The following is a 19,754-nucleotide window of genomic DNA, read 5'->3' on the forward strand; positions in this document are numbered from 1 at the left end:
TGATGCAATAGAATTACCTTGATTCAGTCATTGCAATCATTCCTCATTATTAAGTCACTTCTTAAATAGTGGTATGCTTAAAACTGTTGTTTGTTGCCCATCTTAAACATTAGCTTTTGGAATTATTATCTTTGGGCATTACAAGGTCGTTTTCCACTGAATGAAATGGCCTGTTTTGTTGTTTTTCTCCTCTGCCTGCTAGCAGGAATATAAACAAAAGGTCAATATGGAGCATATTTTTATTTGGGCCCTTGTAAATACCATTTAGGAATGCCTTCATTCTTGCCGCTACCCTCATCACACTACTATTCGCATAGTTTCCGGTGCTAAAGTTTAACCCCTGTAAGAAAAGTTAAAGGAAGGATTTTAGGTAGAGGAGGTCACTGAAGAATATAAAACGTCCTTATGATTGACTTCAGTTTCCACACTGTCTCTTGAGCTGTTGGTTTAACTTCGTTCCCATTCAGTACAGTTCACACATTTCATTTGCAAATTCTCTTTTTATTTTTTTTATTCTTTTAAATTTTTTAATGTTTATTTTTCAGAGATAGAGAGAGACAGCACAAGTGGGGAAGGAGCAGAGAGAGGGAGACACAGCATCCAAAGCAGGCTCCAGGCTCTGAGCTGTCAGCACAGAGCCTGATGTGGGGCTTAAACTCACAAACCACGAGATCATGATCTGAGCTGAAGTCGGTGCTTAACCGACGGAGCCACCCAGGCACCCCAACAAATTCTCTTTTTAAACAAGACTTTATATGCATGCACAAACACACAGCTTCTTAGCTCAAACAAGTTATAAAGCAATACTAACTCTAGCCTCAATCCCATTATATCACTTCTCAGTGCATTTTTCTTTTTTTTTTTCTTTTTTTTTAGTTATAGTTTTTGAGAGAATGAGTGGGGAGGGGGCAGAAAGAGAAGGCGGGGTACAGAGGATCTGAAGTGGGCTCTGTGCTGACAGCAGAGAGCCCAATGAGGGGCTTGAACTCACAAACCGTGAGATCATGACCTGAGCTGAAGTCGGATGTGTAACCAACTGAACCACCCAGGTGCCCCTCAGTACATCTTTCTACTTGTTTTTGTATTTGTGATGCCACTGGGATCAAATTGGAACAAACTATACAGCCTATAAACCATATACTCTGATGGATCTTCTCTCGGATGAAGCCTACTTGTACAGATAAACTGAAGCTCCTCTTAAAAATCCCATAGATTTGGGGCACCTGGGTGGCTCAGGTGGCTGAGCGTCTGACTCTTGGTTTCAGTTCAAGTTGTGATCTCACAGTTTGTGAGTTCAAGCCCCGCATCAGGCTCTGCACTGACAGTGTGAAGCCTGCTTAAGATATTCTCTCTCTCTCTCTCTCTCTCTCTCTCTCTCTCTCTCTCATTCTCTCTCTCTCTCTCTGAAATAAATATTTTAAAAAATCCAATAGATTTTCATGGACAACTTCCCACTCTTTTCCAATTTGCAGACAAATCGGTTGGAGGTTGTAAAATCAGATACAGAAGGGATTTTTGAACTGCTTTATATTTTAACCTCTACATGAGGAGATTCAGTAAGAGAATTTGGTTTGCTGAATCAGTTCCTCCATTGCAGAGTTCACACAGCTGAGAAATAAAAACATACATAGTTACGTATCCGTTTACGTTTTTCTTCATTTTATAGGTGTTCAGCAGATGAATCCCCCTAAGGAACTTCTTATTATTGGCTTCTGTTTCATACGGACTCAGAAACCCACCAAAGCTACTTAAAGCTTAACAATGCTTAACTCATGAGCTCCATGTGCCTTTTGGATCTTTGCAACATTGAAGATTTGGAAGAAGCTCTTCAACTATTTTGTGATGGTGTTTATCATTTTATATCTTAAAGAGATTATTTTGTAAGGAATAACTTTTAATACTGTAGTTTCACCTGTATTCTACTAAATGTTGCGATACAGTTTTGCTTTTAGGTATCATTATTAAGTTACTGGGATGAATACCTTTCATGTTTTGATCTTTAGTTAACTGTGCACCCAAGAAACATACAGGTCTTTCAAAGTCATCCTAAATATTCAACTTTTGTAAATCATCAAGACTCAAAACACTTTATCTTTTAAACCAAGCATTTTCTAAAAATGACTATTGGTGGGGAGATGGAAACAGGTCATATCTTCTTAGGACAGAAGTTTTTAATAAGCTCTTGGCAATGAAACCTGGAAAAGTATTGACTCTTATACAAAATTGGTATGATATCCCAGGCAGCTCAATGACAATCACATTTGAGAGCCCTGTGTTTGAAGCATTTATAGGCAACATGTAGCAACAGTATTTACCTTCTCTTTTAGAAGAGGCTATTAACCCTCATTTAACATGGTTGAGAATTTAAAGCAATACTAATTAGCCAAGGATGGGTTTTTGGCAGTACTGGAGGAATTAGGCTTCGTTTTTAAAATCTTCAATTCATATTGCATATTTTATGCTTGGATTTGGGGGGCTTAAAAAAAAGCTGATAATCATGTGATTAAATACCTGATCAACAGGTAGGAATATAATTTACACCAGCATATTTTTGTCATGGTAGTAAAATGTCCTATAAACTATTTATACTTTTTTTGTTCTTCATAATTATCTAGTACATAAGCATCGTTTGTTCATTTTTGAAAGGGTATTTAAATAAGCATTTTTTAGTTCACATGAAAATAACCATAGTACAGAATGATCTGTGTCCATACAATGTTAAGTTAGACTGTACAGTTAATTAGCTGTTATATTTATGGTACTGTTACATGGGGTAATACCTTTTTTCTTTTAAGCCCAATATATATATTATGCCTGCCTAAGTTTTGAACTGGGGCTATATTTTCAGTAGTTGTAGAATTATTGGTATTAATTAGTTTTGATAGTTAACGTCTGGTTTAGATCTGCACAATTTGGTTTTTGCACAGAAATCATTTCTAAAAACCTGAATAATTGCCAAATATTAGAAGAAAGACGTTCTTCAAGAATACAGGTTTTAGTCAAAGTGGCCATTACCTCCTCTTTTTCTGTAATAATACAGACACTTGAATAAGTTGTGGTCATGTCATATGCCAAGAAAAATCTTTTCATTGGTGCCTATACTGTAACAATTACTTTTAACACATTGTATTTTGAAGTAATGGTTCAGTTGAAATGTTCACCTGCTATGGAACTGAAAGTCAATTACATACAGTTTATAACCTATAGAGGTCTAGGAATAATTTTGCAAATCATGTCATGGGTTAAATGAATATTTTTGTAAAAGCAAAGGTAATAAATTTATAAATTGATTATTTGAAACTTGACAACACAGCCACATCATGAGTAGGAATTATATTGCTTATTCATTATAGTTACTAGTCCTATAAACTGTTTCTAGGTGAAGCATACTCCAGTGTTGTGGGGGGGGGGGGTTAAAAATAAATATTTAAATTTCATGGTCCTCAGTGTATGTTTTCTCCAGGGGGGTTATGGTGTCATATTTTAATTATTTCAAATTTTTTCTCCTTTGCCCTTTAATTTGCTGTTGGAAATTTAACACCAACGTCTCCATTGGAAACTAGAAGGTATTCTTCATATTCAAACATTGATTATAGCTACAGTGAAGATATGCCCCCCCGTCATGACGAAATTATTGAGAGTCCTCTTTCAGTCAGAAATGTCCTAGGTTGGACAATAAGTTGTACGGTCACCCTAACAATAGTTTTATTAGGAAATCATATACAGACTTGAACCATATAGCTCTTTGGGGAAAACAAATTTCACAAAGACTTCCAGAGCTGAGATGAGAAATAGCATATAAGCCTAAAGGAATTTGAGTTTTCCTAGAGAAAAAGTCGAAGATGAGCTTAATATAGCTTTGAGGATCTATAGGATTAACACATACATAACTGGACTTCAATATATTCTTACTATTAAATAGCTTTTCTTGGGGAGCCTGGGAGTCAGTTAAGCGTCCGAATCTTGATTTTGGCTCAGGTCATGATCTCATGGTTCATGAGATAAAGCACCACATCAGGCTCCACGCTGACAGCACGAAGACTGCTTAGGATTCTCTCTCTCCCTCTCTGTCTCTACCCTCCCATGCTCGTGCTCTCTCTCTCTCAAATATAGATAGATAGATGCTAGATAGATTTGTGAGTTACTGGGTAGGATTCAAGGAGCAGGGAAAAAAGTGCTAGAATGAGGGAAAGGACTAGAGAAAGGTATGTTAAAAGGATATTTTCTGATATAAGGATGAGGAAAGTAAGAAAACGATTCCATCCATCTTTTCTCCATTAAGTCATGTATAAAAATAGCTTGCTTATGTAATTGCATCATTTGTTTGAAGTTAGTACCCAACATTGTCCTGTAAATATGTTGTACTTAACATTAAAATCAATAAATGAAGTTCTCAGATGGAATGCTGTACCTTCCAGGAGGAATAGTAGGGAAATTCTGAATGGGTCAGGAATAGAATCTTGGTTCATGAACTCAGTCTGGTTTTAGCACGATCCTTTCTCTTTTCAGCAATCGCAGTTCAACCACTTCATCCCTGAATATACATTTTCACCTCCCTCCTTCCTTTTTCTTATTTTCTAACTGTCCCTTCCTTTAGTAATAAACCAGAACCAATCATTTCTGAAATTGATTAAAACAAAATGAAGACCCAGGGGTGCCTGGGTGGCTCAGCTGGTTACGCATCCAACTCTTGATTTCAGTTCAAGTCATGATCTCACAGTTTGTGAGATGGAGCCCCACATTCAGGCTCTGGACCGACAGCACAGAGCCTGCTTGGATTCTCTCTCTCCCCTCTCTGTTCCTCCCCTGCTTGCTCTCTCTCACTCTCTCTAGACAAATAAACTTTTCAAAAGAATAATAACAAGCAAAATGAAGATCATAGTTGCAACTTATTTTTTTAAATAAATGGATGTTCATCACTCTTTATTAAAATTCTGTTCACCTCATTTCTTTGCCTACATACATGCAAAAAAAAAAAAAAAAACTAAGTCTTGCAGGAGAAAGTAGATAAACCAACATGTTGACTTTTATCTTTCACTACATGTAATAGTTAAGAATAGAGAAATAAGTCAAGCATCATATCTTCATCAGGCATATATCTGGCTTTAGAAATTAATTCATGAATTTCCGAGGTTGAGAACTTTTCCCAGTCCCAGATGCATCACAAACTTGTATTCTGCCGAGAGGATATATGCCACCATCTTGTTCCTGAGACATCAGAGGGCCATGCTCCCCCTAATATATGTTATAAAAATCAAAATCTTTAACACGTCACAGAAACACTTGCACTGGAACCTTTAGTCGCAGTATGGTTTAAGAACAAAATGACCAACATAGTCACAATCTACTAAATCACTAAAGGACACAATTCTATATGCCAACCCATACTGTCCTCATTCTTCAATGTGGAAGAGCGCGAACTTCACTGATAACGTCTCTATGGAGAAATGTATCATGGAGATAATAAGTGGCCACCTCACCCTACAACAGTGCTGGTGACGAGAAGGTATGTTCCAGAGTCACTTCAGAGGAAACTTGAAGAGAGGAGATTGAGGAACGAGGCAGCAGCTGGATCTTTCATAAGCTCGGTGCCCAAACTCAGGAGATTCCCTTAATGCCAATGAGTAGTAACTAAGAAAACGGTTTGTGCAGAAGGTTCCTTTTTTTTTTCTTTTTTAATCTAAGTTGGCAACATGGAACTGGCCCAGGAATGTTCCTGGCGTTCACACTTCTAAGCTAAAAAGTAATTACACGGTTTTAGCAAAGTCCTGTCTTCAGCAGTCGGTGTACTGAAAGAAACGTCTTCGTCCTCTTCATCTAGCTGTAGACTACCAGAAGATAAGCGGATTCTGGCCATGGGTGACCTTATCCCTTTGCCATACAAAGAGTAGTAGTCCGATTTAAGAATTTCTGATTCTGAATCACTGGATTCACTAGCTACGTATCTTTCTGATGCTCCCTGATGCATTAAAACTGTTGGAAGCTCCTGCTCTGCAAACATATATGGGAAAAAGTCAGCTTTACGACTCAGAGTAGGACAAGGCCCTAAAGGTCTGAATTCAGACCCAAAAGGAAAACGGATTGTTTTCATATCTGATTGGCTCTGGGATCGTTTGGGAGTTTGCTCTTGAATGTTACATGCAAACGCATCTTCTAAATTTGGGTCTTCCGCTTCCAGATCTATGTTGATGTTGCTCCTACCACTGGTGCCGGCCATAGCTTCTTGGAGTTCTTCAAAGTCTTGCTGAAAGCTCTTCATTCTGACATTCCTTGGGCTCCTTTTGGCTGGCTTCGTTGCAGTGGGCCCTGGAGAGCTGTCTGGCCTTTCCCTTTCCTCTGCCAAGATCGGAGACCGTCTGGGCACCTGGGGTGGTCTGTCCACGTAAAAAAAGACTTGGGGAGGCATAATATTGACCTGCTGGCCAGTACAAGGTATATAGGGCACATCTGTGTAAGTCAGCCGCCTCGCTGGGCTCACTTCACTTGTGAGGCCGGCAGGTGTGCTCATGTGATTGTCAGCAAACTTACAGCTCGGCTGGAAGGAGCTCAGAGGACTCCTTCCCTCAAAGTAGTCTCTGGGATCGGGGTCCGTGTAAAGAAAAGGGAAAGAGGAACTGCTCTGGGACTGATGTAACAACGCGGGGTCCGCCTCTGGTTTGGACGGCTCTGGCGCGGCGGCAAACGTCACCTCGGCCGCGGAGCTCCTCCTCCTACCGTCCAGCACGGGCTCCGAGGCTCGCACCCCATTCGCGGTTCGGTAGTATCCGCCGCCATACGCTAGTCTCAAATCTTCCACCTTGAGAGGGAGGACATGGTGAAAGAAGAGAAGAGTCGTTTGGTGGGGGTGGGGGCAGGGATCCAAAGTAGCCTCCAATTTCACAAACGTATTTCTCACACGGTCGTTTCAACCCATGTTCTAGTCCCAGGCAGGGCCATAACTTGTGCCATATCCCAATCCCTGCGCTAAAAAGTACACAGGACGTTCTCCTTTCTCACTGCCACCCCAAGCCCAGCCTCTGAGTTCTCCATGTGCTCCAGCCAGCGCGGGACTTTAAGCAGTGCGGTTTAGTAGCTCTACAAATGAGCCAGGGGTTCTGCTTTCTGGTTCTGGTTCTGCCTTTGACTTGCCGTGTGACCTTAGGCAAGTCCCCTAACCTCCCTGCTCCAGCCTCCTCCCTATTTTCTGTAAAATGGTGGGAAGGAGGGCTATGAATGGCATGAGAGGGTCATAGATTAGATGGTACCTTCCAGCATCATACCTCTGTGAAGCTTTTGAGATAAAAGCTGCCTATGACCTGAATGAAGACATGAGCGTTTGTGAGACCTATAATTATTATTATTTTTTTTTTAGGGAGAGCCAAAGAAAAATAATTAACGTGGCTAATGCTATAAAACCCAAACGAAGCCATCATCTCACTGTTCCAGGAGAACAGCACTGTTCTTAAATTAAGTGACAAAATTACACAGCAAGAGTACTTTAAAACGTTAACCCAAGACCTTACAGCTTCCTCTAAGCCTTAAGATTTTCATTAGGTAAAAAGGAAGAGCTTTTACTTTTAAACATGCAAAGCCACAGAAAATCATTTGGATCTGCATTTTGCAAGATGTTAGCAATATACAAGGTGCAATTTAAAAATGTGCCATATCCTTCCAGTCTATGAGGTACACACCAGTGGTCATTTATTAAATGGTCTTCTATTGGCTGGAAAGACTGAGCTGACAGATCTCCCTAGGAGACCAGCCTATTCAAACAGTCACCTTTTTACACACTGGGAGATTCTGGCAGAATCAAATCTTAAAAGCATTTGAAATGTAGATGCATTACATTTATCTAAAGCAGAAAGAATTTTCAGAAACCTTACTTGTTTTGATACATCAGAGAGGAGGTCTGGTGACGACCTGCACTGCCGTTCATGGTACTGAGATGGGTAATGTTTCCTGAAATCCCCAAACAGAGAAGGAATTGAAATGGTCTTCATGCACCTACAGAACATATATAATTCTCTAATTCAACTTAAAATCAACACGAGAGAGAGAAAACCATGTACCTCTCGAATGGTAAGCTCCTCAACCTCCCTTTCTTTCCATATTCCAAAAGCTGCCGTTGGGTTCTTCCGCTATTTTAAGAATGAGACAGACATTTTATTTTAAAAAAGATTTGATGGGGGGAGCCTGGGTGGCTCAGTCGGTTAAGCGTCCAACTTCGGCTCGGGTCATGTTCTCGCGGTTCGTGGGTTCGAGCCCCACGTCGGGCTCCATGTTGGCAGCTTGGAGCCTGGAGCCTGCTTTAGATTCTGTGTCTTCCTCTCTCAGCTCCTCCCCTGCTTGCTCTCTCTCTCTCTCTCTCTCTCAAAAATAAACAAAAAAAATGTTTAATGTTTATTTTTGAGAGAGAGTGAGTGTGAGTGGGGGAGGGGCAGGGAGAGAGGGGGACAGAGGATCTGAAGTGGGCTCTCTGCTGACAGCACAGAGTCCAATGAGGGACTTGAAGTCACGAACTGTGAGATCATGACCCAAGTGGAAGTTGGACACTTAACTAAGCCACCCAGGTGCCCCGAGATAGACATTTTATTAACACTAGCCATAAGCCAGTAGGCTACTAAAACTTGAAAGCTTTGTTTACTGCTGAAGTCAAGTCCACATGAATGACATATGCCATGAATCTTTGACCGTCACAGTAATTAAGAATAATACCCACTTATCCAAATATCAGGCATATATCAACCTCATCTACGCAGAGCCCAGGAAATTTTTAAAAGCTTCTGAACAGGACTATATAACAGTTAAAAAATCTGACCTTGAAAACTAATATACTTTCCTATGAAGGCCTTTTCCCTACCTACAAATTTAGATACAATTTCTTTTTTTCTTAATATTTTTTTAAAGTTTATTTACTGACAGAGAGAGAGAGAGAGAGAGAGAGAGAGAGAGAGAGAGAGAGAATGGCAGGGAAGGGCAGAGAATCCCAAGCACGTTCCACACTATCAGTACAGAGCTCGATGCAGGGCTCAAACTCAGGAAACCACGAGATCATGACCTGAGCCAAAACCAAGAGTCAGATGCTTAACCCACTGAGCCACCAGGCACCCCCATACACAATTTCTAATAAGGCTATTTATCTGGTTTCCCAATTCATGACAGAGGAAAAACAGCTAACTAAAACATTAGAAGAGGTTTGCTCCAGCCAGACACACACCAACAAAGCAAGCCAGCTGGGAGAAACACAAAAGCCAAAAAGGAAATCACAAAAATAATAAAGCCCCAAAACTCTGAGCCATTTATCACTGGGGTGCAGGGACTGACATTCCTCTCCCGCCCTGAGGCCATCACTGCACTACAGCTGCCTGTGCAGGTTAATAAGTGATGTTTATAATAACTCAGGTCATTAAGAAAAGGGCAAAATATGCTCAGTATCATCTGTTTAAGGAGGCAGGGATTTGTAAAATACATTTTGGAAAGATTCCATCAAAAATATGTATGTTTTTAAAATCTCCTCAGTTCTTACTGAGGCAGGCCTCCACTATTTGAAAATCCCCTATGGGAAATATTCAATTCGGATTTTTTTTTTTTTTTTTTTTTACCTTAGCTAAGAGTTCTGAAAGCCTCTTCCAAAGAGTGACTAGGCTGGTGCGTTCAAGTAAAAACAAGATCTTATTTTGACCTCGCTTCCATTCTTCCAGTGTTTTCTCACGCTATCTCTTGCCTAACCACCACCAAACGGATGTTGTTGAGCTGCCCTTTCCATGGCTTGCATACACGTTCATATAAAGAAAACAATAGGTTCATTAAATACATCTTCTCAAACAGTGTCTGCTCCCTGCTCCTCATGCTTGCCAATATTCTGATCTAACCCCTTGCTAGGATGCTTCCCTCCTCCTCCTTCCCGGTTAGGAAATATTGACCTAATGTGTCACACAGAGAATGAGCCGTAAAGGGTGTCACCCTTTAAGTGACTTAAACGGATTCTGTATTGCTTCTAGAATTCAACTCCTCCTACTGCCTTCCCTGTCACTGAAAAGAAGTTGCGTGTACAGTATGCCCACGTGCAATAATATTTCATTACCTGTAGCGGAAACTGGAGCCCTTGCTGCAGAGTAGGGTTCTGGGCTTTGATTTGGGCTCTTCAGAAAGTCTGAAAAAAGCATGGTACTCCACACAAGTCTTCCAGAAAGCCTTGCAGGCATCTCGGCTGGCCATGGTGAACTCCAAGGTGTCCTTGCACAACACCTGTATAAACCAATTTCCATTAAGCGAAACACCCTTCATGGCTATCAAAGAACTTCAAATCCCAATGCTATCCAAACCATCGGTCCGAGGGCCCGTGCAGCTTCCGATTTTCCACTCGGCTCCCTACAGGCTTCACACCTACTGAAAGCAAATGATTGGCCACCTTCCGAGGAACGGACAGGGCCACTGCTCAAAAACAGAGCCTTCTCTAAGAAGCCCATCTCGCTTTGCAGCCCCGTCACCTCAAACGCTTGTTTACCCACCCACCCCACTTCTCCGCCAGGAACCTTTTTATGAAGTTGTAAATTAGGTTAAAATGAACATCAAAGGACATCCTTTCAAGGTGACAAGAAGTTATAAATGAGCAACAGGAAACGGGGTGGGGGGGAGGGGATTTCCTTACAGATGGTAGGCTTTATAGGATGATTACACGTGTGGGAGTCTTTTTTAACATATCAGCTAGAAACACTTTGTCCTCTCTATGCTGCCTTGTTCGACAATGCTCTGTATTGCTCACTTAGCATATTCTAATCTGCTTTAGGGGAGCTTAGCCTTCCAGACCTAAAGTTCAAGTTTCCTCCATCCTCCGACCCACTATATACCCGCCTTTGCCCACGCATGCATGCAGCCCTATTTTCTGCTGACTCCCCCCCCCCACCTCCTTTTGTTCATTCTCAGGTTCCTGCATGCAGCCCTGGGACACTCCACAAGCCTCACACTGGGTACAGTCTCCTGAAGTGCTCAAACAAACGCTTTTACGTAAGGCTAAGATCCAGAGGATGCAGCCCAAGCTACTGAATCTTCTGTAGGTCAAAACATGAGTTGATACACATTTTTCATTTCCTTTATGGTCACAAAAGGACATCCTTTGTAGCATCGTTGTCTCACCCCGAACAATGCGGCCTTGACTGGCAATTCCTTCTTTTGCTTAATCTACACCCAAAGCTCCCTACGTCTTGCTTTGGCAAATAGGTGTTCAATTATTTGGCATGTAGTAGGTGTTCAGTTATTTTTTGTTTAATGAAGAGGCATGAAAATACTTTATAAAATGGGGCAGATAACATCAAATAAATATGTCCATAGTCCTAGATCTGTTCACTTCCATTTGACTTCTCAAATCCCTGGAAAAAAAAAGTTTTTTTAAGGAGACTTGTCTTTCATTCCAGCCACCCCATTTTCCTACTACTTTATTCATTCTGAACTGTCAATAGGATTTCTTGGTGTTCTGCCTTGAGTAGAAATATGACTAACGCTCTGGTTTATTTATGTAGAGGCAAAAGAGGGAGTACATCACCCCTCAGGGCCAGCCAGCTTTCACCACCCACATTCAAACAATTTGCTGAAACAACCAAGAAATCCCAAGTGAACCAAAAGTAGAAGAATTTATTATAAAGCTACTTACCAAAATGTTGGAATGAAGTTTGATGAGAAAATGCTTTCTCTTAAAACTCAACTTGCGGATTTTAGCCCAGTTGAAAGTATTGATCTTTGTATTTCCCTATAATGAAACACATGGCAGACTTCAAGGTGAATGTCAGCAAAAGCTGGTTTGGAAGACAATGAGAACCTGCTAGAAAATGCACTTCTGTGCATGGGACCATCCTTGATCTATCTCTTGCACATACTGATCCTGCTGTACTAGGCAGAGGCTATGGGCCGCAGAAGGCATTCCAGGTGGGACACAGGGCCGTTCCAAAATGCCAGCAAGAAGGGGTACACCTGGGAAAGGTTTCCAGCCAGGATGGGGAGATCACAGTAGAAAAGGATTACTGCAATAGCTTCTCTAATCTCGCCCCTTCCTACGTTTTCACATTCAACTGCCACTCCATTTACTCAAACACCTTCGATAGCTCCTCACTACATGCATCATCAAGTCTAAACACTTTTGGCTGGGTTTTCCTGCCTCCACTATATTGAATATTCAGCCTTCTATCCCACTGATCCTAGAAAACGGGCTTCCATCCAACTCTGTACCTTCCCTCCCAGAGAGAGGGCTCCTCATTCTCCTTACCTAGAATTGCTTTCCCCATAGCCAAGCTTTCTTGCCAGTCTGGTAGCACCCGCGCTAAAGCGTTCTGTATAACTATGACAGCCTACACCCATTTCTAACTCCTCTTAACTCCCTTGGCTATAGTGGACTTCCCAAACCATTTAGGTCTTTTAGTTGGTTAGTTGGTTGGTTGGTTGGCTGGCTGATCTGTCGGTTAGCCGGTATTTGTTTGCCCACATGCTCCAAAAATCAAAGGTATACAGAAATATAGACATTGAGAAACCTTGCTCCTATCACCATCACTCCTATCTCTGTCCCTCTGTACCTATCTATCCATTCTCTATAGATAACCACATTTATTAGTTTGTTGTGTATACTTGTACAACTTCAAATAAATATGATAAATTAGGTTTTGATTACTTACTGGCTGCTATTGATCACTATTGCTCTGGTCTCTCAAAATAAATTGTGAGTATCTTAATTATAGGAGCCACAGGTCACGCTTAACGTCAGTTTCTTGATTATGTCATCCTTTACCCTTCTCTGGGCCTTTGACTGTGTGCCCTTTGTCTGGAACCCCATCCCTCACCTGCCAGCCCTCACTTCGATCTGGACAACTTCCTCAGGTCTTAGCTTAAATGTTCAAGTCCTTTCCCATGTATTATCATAGCATCCCACACTTCTTCAAGCACAAGCACATTGTATCTGTTTAAAATTATTTGTTTAGGGGTGTTTGGGTGGCTCAGCCAGTTAAGCAGCTGACTCTTGGTTTTGGCTCGGGTCATGATCTGACGATTCATGAATCAATCTCCACACTTGGGATTCTCTCTCTCTCCCTCTCTCTCTGCTCCTCCCCTGCTCATGCTCATGCTCATGTCAAAAACAAATAAACTTAAAAAATAATAACAAATAAAATTACTTGTTTCATTGTCGGTCTTCCCCCTATTAGAATGCAAGGTCCATGAAGTCAGGATAATTCCTGCTCACCTCTGTACCTCTAGCGTCTGGCATAGGGTGGATGTACGATAACTATACTGACAGAAGACTGAATGAATAGATTGCTGCCCAACTCGGTAAAAATACTCAAACCCATTGAATTGAACAATTAAAACAGATGCATTTTATGGCATGCAAATTATATCTCAGTAAAGCTGGTTTTGTTTAAAAAAGAAAATAATAATACAATGAATGAAGAACACGTAGGAAGTACTCAGTACACAAGTATTCTTTGACTGGATTTGGGGTAGGACAAAATAGACCAGCTACATCGTTTCACACTGTCCACAGAAGTATTCACACTGGAGGAGGTCACAACTAACATGATGGCTTTGCTCCTCTGCCCTCCCCCATTTTTTCCCATGCAGGAGGAAATGGTGAGGATCGGGGCTTAGAGTGGAGTGGGTAAACAGGCATGCCTGTGACCCATTGGGTCTTTTGCCCACGAGTGTGATTCTCGTGCCCCAAAGTTTACAACCAGAAAAATGAGAAGGCCAAGATTCTTTTAGCTGAGTGTGTACCTGACTCTTTGTGACTTACTTCAGTACTCTAATTTGGTCCTGGAGATCACTGGGCCTGAGCTCATCCCTTCCTCTCTCACAAGTGATTCATTCCCAAACCTGCCCAGCTATCTGCCTATCATCTTTTTAATGCTTATTTATTTTTGAAAGGAGACACAGAGAGAGAGCATGAGCAAGGGAGGAGCAGAGAGAGAAGGAGAGAGAAAATCCCAAGCAGGCTCTGTGCTGTCAGCGCAGAGCCAGACGCAGGGCTCAAACTCATAAACCACGAGATGAAATCCATAGTCAGATGCTTAATTGACTGAGCTACCCAGCCACCCTTCTGCCTATCATTTTGGAAGGTGAGGCAAGTGCTCTTGAACCTTAACCTGTATCTAAATTCATTGAATGTTCACACATGTGAGGAGACTTAATGGACTGGTCAGGTTCCTTGGAGTGAGGATTCATGATGATAGAGGACCAGAGAGGCCTGAGTTGGTTTCTAACCTGAAAAACAACGTCCTGGGAAAATAATGAACCAGTAAACAGAAGCAACTGCTGGCATGCTGGGCTCTAATTGCCTAGCAGCCGACGGTGGGCATCTCCAGTGAAACCAGTAACTGAATGAGAACACCACATTTTGGACCCTTTGGGTTGTTTCTGGTGCATCCGGATAAGGTGAGTGCACTCCGCATCACAGCCTAAGCTTTTAAGATGCCCAAATCCATAATGTGTGAGTTCCTGTGAGTCAAAACAGTCAGTTACAGACCATAAATGGAGGCAAAGCACATCAAGGGGAAAAGACTTACCCAAGACACTGGCAAGTGTCCCCTCCCTTTCTGACGGGTGGTAATACTGAGAGGTGAGGTCACCTCAGGAATGGACACCCACGCTTGTGCCAACGTAACCCCCAAAGCCTCAGGACTTTCAAGGAAAGAGTTGGTACCCGTAACACCACTACTCCCATGTGAGCAACAGCCAGGTGGATCTGCATCCCTTCGCCATCACTGGCGGGGTGAGGCCTGATGCCGTACATATCCAGCTTCCTTGCTATATCCAGTAGCAGAATGTCCGATTCAGCCGGGCTCCTGCCGCTGCAAAGGGAAAGAATTTACGAGCCTAATAAATGCGGCAAGAATGACACCTCCACCCTAAGGGCTCCAAGAGGAGCTCAGTGTTTTCTCGAGCTCGAAGCTTCTCTGACTTAAGGACTTGCTTTTTTTTTTTTTTCATGTTTATTTACTTTTGAGAGAGAGAGAGAGAGAGAGAGCACAAGCAGGGGAGGGGCAGGGAGACGGGGAGACACAGAACCCGGAACAGGCTTCAGGCTCCGAGCTGTCAGCACAGAGCTTGACGCGGGGCTCGAACCCATAAACCGTGAGATCAGGACCTGAGCCAAAGTCGGATGCTTAAGCAACTGAGCCCCACAGGCGCCCTAGGACTTGCTTTTAAGAGCCTGTCCCCAGCGTCAGCATGCCCACTAGCAGAAGCAGGTGCCAGATGAAGTACTTACGCGTGCTTCTGATGAAAGTGCATGATCTTGCTCTCTAAACAGTCTTGGTTCGGTAAGTATCGGGTTTGTGCCAGATGTTTCTTATCTGTTTCTTCATGAAAGTCTCCCAGTTCTGCTGCACGACAGAAAAGTGACATTTTTCACATTAGCACTGAGGAGTTAAGCAGTGGAGCACCTGGCAGATTCTCTGACCTGCCCCAAACAGCCCCTTCTTTGCAGCCAGTATAGCCCTAGGCCCCACACCCCATGATTTATGTATCTTTATATTTTAGTTCACGGTGGAATGAACTGGGCCTTTCTCAAATCAGAAGCAGTGGCTTGCTATGAAGTCTCAGTATACTAAATCACAGACACGGTGTAGGTCTTCAAGGCTCCAGGATCACAGGTGAGTATTTCATTAGTTTCTTCTTCCACATTCTGTTTGTGATCTCTTCTTCTTCTCATCAGTTCCTGTTACGGTTTGAGTTGTGTGTGCCCCACAAACACTCTCAAATTCATATGTGGAAGTTCTAAACACCAGTACCTCACACTGTGAGAGATAGGACCTACAAAGAGGGGATTAAATTGAAATGAGTCAGCAAGGGGGCACCTGGGTGGCTCAGTTGGTTGAGCGTCTGACTTCAGCTCAGGTCATGATCTCACAGTCCGTGAGTTCAAGCCCCGCGTCAGGCTCTGTGCTGACGGCTCAGAGCCTGGAGCCTGCTTCGGATTCTGTGTCTCCCTTTCTCTCTGCCCCTCCCCTGTTCATGCTCTGTATCTATCTCAAAAATAAATAAAAACATTTAAAAATAAAATAAAACAAAAAAGTAAAATGAGTCAGCAGGGTGGGCCCTAATCCAATCTGACTAGTGTCCTTATAAGAAGAGGAAATTCGAACACACAGATACCAGGAATGCAAGTGCACGGAAGAAAGACCAGGTGAGGATACATCCAGAGGACAACAATCTGCAATCCAAGCAGAGAAGACTCAGAAGAAACCAAAGCTGTCCACACTTCAGCCTTGGATTCCTAGTCTCCAGAAGTGTGAGAAAATACATTTCTGTCATTTAAACCACCTAGTCTCTGGTATTTTGCTATAGCAACCCTAGCAAAGTAATACAAGCCCCTAACCTCGCTCTACCTTGATCGTACATTATCCAAAAAGGAGCATATAAATGCCAAGTACAATGCCAGCCAGTCACAGCTATTCATCACTCTGTACACTGGGAAGTGAGTAAAACCCTAGCTATCTGGAATCCCTAGGAAATGAATCATTCTGGAAATTATTCTGGCTTTTCCAAATTACTGGCAGTTTACCCCTGATCATAATCTACTCTTTTCTAGATGTCTCCAGTTTATTGTTTTAAACATCTGTCAGCACAATGCCTACAAAGGTCATTGAGGTGTACAGGATTATCTGCCCCTACAGTTAATGGATTGGAAATGTTTTGATTTTTGAATTACCGTGTCTTTATCATTTTTACACCTCTCCCTCTCTGTCAGATTGATATGAATCACTTCCTGGTCACTGACTTCCCTTGAAGAGGTCTCCACTTGGTTGTAACTATGACTTCTAAGTGGGAACCTAGATATCCAAACCTGTTAGCGTTTTATGAATTGGAAGAGTAAATGGATTCTCCATGGAATCCTGTGGTGCTTGCCTATTGACTAAAATACATGGACACGGGACACTGATTTTGAGTGCTGGAAACTTATTTTGCCTTTTCTCTTGATTTTCTTTTGTTTCTTAATTTTTAAAGTTTATTTATTTATTTTGAGGGGGAGAGTCAGAGACAGAGGGAGAGGGAGAATCCCAAGCAGGCTCCGCATTGTCAAGGAGCCAGACATGGGGCTCGAACCCACCAATCATGAGATCGTGACGTGAGCCGAAATTAAGAGTTTTATGTTTAACCAATTGAGCCACCCAGGTGTCTCTTGACTTTCTATTACATTTTAGACAGGTGACATGCTCATTGAGATATAAGTGTATGTTTTTTAAAAGTCACATTATAGTGAAAATCCTCATATAACAAGCTTTCTTAAGAAGAAAAAAAAGACCAAATAAATGGCTCTTTTATTTATTTTTTGCCAAAATTGATAACTGTACAAATCTCTTTAAAACAGAATCAGGCCCATATGATTTCACTGATTAATTCTATCAAATATTCAAAGAAGATATAAAGACCAATTCTTCACAAACTTTTCCAGAAAACAGAAGATATAATACTTACCAACCCATTCTATGAGGCCAGTATTACTCTGATACCAAAACTGTGATGGACAAAGCCATCATAAGAAAACTACAGACCAATATACCTCATGAATACAGAGGCAAAAATCCTCAACAAAATACTAGTAAACTGAATCTGGCAACATATGAAAATGATTACTCATCATGACCCAGTGGGATGTATCCCAGGATTGCAAGATCAGTTCAACATATGAAGATTAATTAATATAATATACTATGTCAATAGAATAAAGGACAAAAAAAACATTTATCATTTCAGAAGATGCAGAGAAGCTCTGGGCAAAACCCAACACCATTTCATGATTTTAAAAAGTTCAACAAACAAGGAATAGAAGGCAGCTTCTTCGACCTGATAATAGTTATCTATGAAAAACCAATAGCTAGCATCATAATCATACTAAATGATGAGAAACTGAATGCTTTTCCCTATGACCAGAAACAAGACAAGGACATCTGTTCTTGCCAGTTATATATCCAACATTGTACTGGTGGTTCTAGTCAGTGCAATGAAGCAACAAGAAAAAATATAAACAATTTGCACTGAAAAATAAGATAAAATTGTCTTTACTGGGGCGCCTGATGGCTCAGTCAGTTAGGTGTCTGACTCTTGATTTCGGCTCAGGTCATGACCTCTGGGTCATGAGTTCAAGCCCTGCATTGGACTCTGTGCTGACAGTGCAGAGCCTGCTTGGGATTCTCTCTCTCCCTCTCTCTCTGCCCCTCCTCTGCTCATGTGCACTCTCTCTCTCTCTCTCTCTCTCTTAAATAAATAAACATTAAAAAATCTGTCTTTACTTGTAGTCAATGTGGTCAGGTGTGTAGAAAATCCTAGGGAATCCACGAAAAACTCTAGAAGTAATATAGGAGTTCATCAACGTAGAAAAATGGATCAATGTACAAAAAACACTTGTATTCGCATATACTAGTAATGAACAATCCAAAAATGAAACCAAGAAAATTCCATTTATGGCATCTAAAAACCCAAAATGCTTAGGAATAAATTTTACCCAAAGATGTAGAAGGCTTGTATACTGAAGATTATAAAACATTGCTAAGAGAAATTTTTAACAGATCTATATAAATGGAGAGACATTTTGTGTTCATGCATTATAAAACTCAATTTGTTAAGATGGTAATTCTGCCAAAATTGATTTATAAATTCAATTAAATTCCCACCACAATTTTTTGTAGAAATTGATAGATGATCTTAAAAGTTACATGGAAATGCACAGGATGTAAAATAAGCAAAACTATTTTGAAAAAGAACAAAGTTGGAGGATATACATTTCTCTATTTCAAAACTTAATACAAAGCTACAATAAATAAGATAGTGTAATAATGGCATAAGGACATATAGATCAATGGAACATAGTTAAGAATCTAGAAGTAAACCGTTACATTAATGGCCAATAGGTTTTTAAAAAGATAAGACAATTCAATAGGGAAATGATAGTTTTTTTCAACAAATAGGGAAAATGGACATCTACACGAAAAAGAAAAAAATGAAGTCAGATCCCTACTTCACAACATACACCATACAAGCATACAAAACAACAACTCAAAATGGGTCATATAACTAAATCTAAGAGGCAAACCTCTAAAAGTTCTAGAAGAAAACGTAGGAGAAAATGTCTGTGACCTTAGGTTACACAAAGAGTTTTTAGATACAACATCAAAAGCATGATTCGCTAAAACATACTGAGAAAGGGAATTCTGCCAAAATTAAAAACTGTTCCACTCCAAAAACCAGAAGAAAAAAAAAGTCAATGCACCAAGTTGGGGGGAAATTTTTCAGTTCCATATCTCATAAATGATTTTTAATCAGAATATATAGAAATCTGGGGCACCTGGCTGGCTGAGTCAGATCAGTGTGTGACTCTTGATCTTGGGGTCTGAGTTTGAGCCCCATTTAGACATTACTAAAAAAACCCAATATATATATATATATGTGTGTATATATATATATATATATATATATATATATATACACACATATATATATATATATTCAGTAGGAAGACAACAATCCATTTCAAAATGGGCCAAAGATTTGAAAGGCATTTTACCAACCATAGGAATTGTTAATAAGCAAAGGAGAAGGTGTTCCACATCATTAGTCACTAGGAACATGCTAATTATAATTGCAACAAGATAGCTCTTCATACCCACTAGAATGGCCACAAGAATAATAAGAATAAATAAGAATAAATAAAATGGAAAACAGTTCAGCAGCTTCTTAAAATTTTAAACATATTTACCTTAAGATGAGGAAAGATTGGTGTGTGTGTGTGTGTGTGT

General features: G+C 40.9%; 2 protein-coding genes across 6 annotated transcripts in view; one reads left to right on the plus strand and one right to left on the minus strand.

Annotated features, from left to right (window-relative positions):
- Nucleotides 1-3,442, plus strand: part of STK26 (serine/threonine kinase 26) — a 54,613-nt gene extending 51,171 nt beyond the window's left edge. Inside the window, exon 12 of the mRNA XM_004000900.5 lies at nt 1,667-3,442. Within this exon, the coding sequence (XP_004000949.1) occupies nt 1,667-1,691 (25 nt within the window). The 3' untranslated portion in view covers nt 1,692-3,442. The remainder of the gene's footprint in view (nt 1-1,666) is intronic.
- Nucleotides 3,443-4,991: 1,549 nt separating this feature from the next.
- The window catches only part of FRMD7 (FERM domain containing 7), a 52,277-nt gene continuing 37,514 nt past the window's right edge, over nt 4,992-19,754 (minus strand). For all 5 annotated transcript variants that reach the window (XM_045050429.1, XM_019824304.3, XM_045050430.1 and 2 more), the window contains 7 exons: nt 15,227-15,341; nt 14,660-14,807; nt 11,630-11,725; nt 10,064-10,227; nt 8,049-8,117; nt 7,863-7,938; nt 4,992-6,796 (listed from right to left, as the gene is read on the minus strand). In XM_045050429.1, the coding sequence (XP_044906364.1) occupies nt 5,732-6,796; nt 7,863-7,938; nt 8,049-8,117; nt 10,064-10,227; nt 11,630-11,725; nt 14,660-14,807; nt 15,227-15,341 (1,733 nt within the window). In that variant the 3' untranslated portion in view covers nt 4,992-5,731. The remainder of the gene's footprint in view (nt 6,797-7,862; nt 7,939-8,048; nt 8,118-10,063; nt 10,228-11,629; nt 11,726-14,659; nt 14,808-15,226; nt 15,342-19,754) is intronic.

The sequence above is a fragment of the Felis catus genome, chromosome X, assembly GCF_018350175.1.
Source record: "Felis catus isolate Fca126 chromosome X, F.catus_Fca126_mat1.0, whole genome shotgun sequence".
NCBI classification, from domain to species: Eukaryota; Metazoa; Chordata; class Mammalia; order Carnivora; family Felidae; genus Felis; species Felis catus.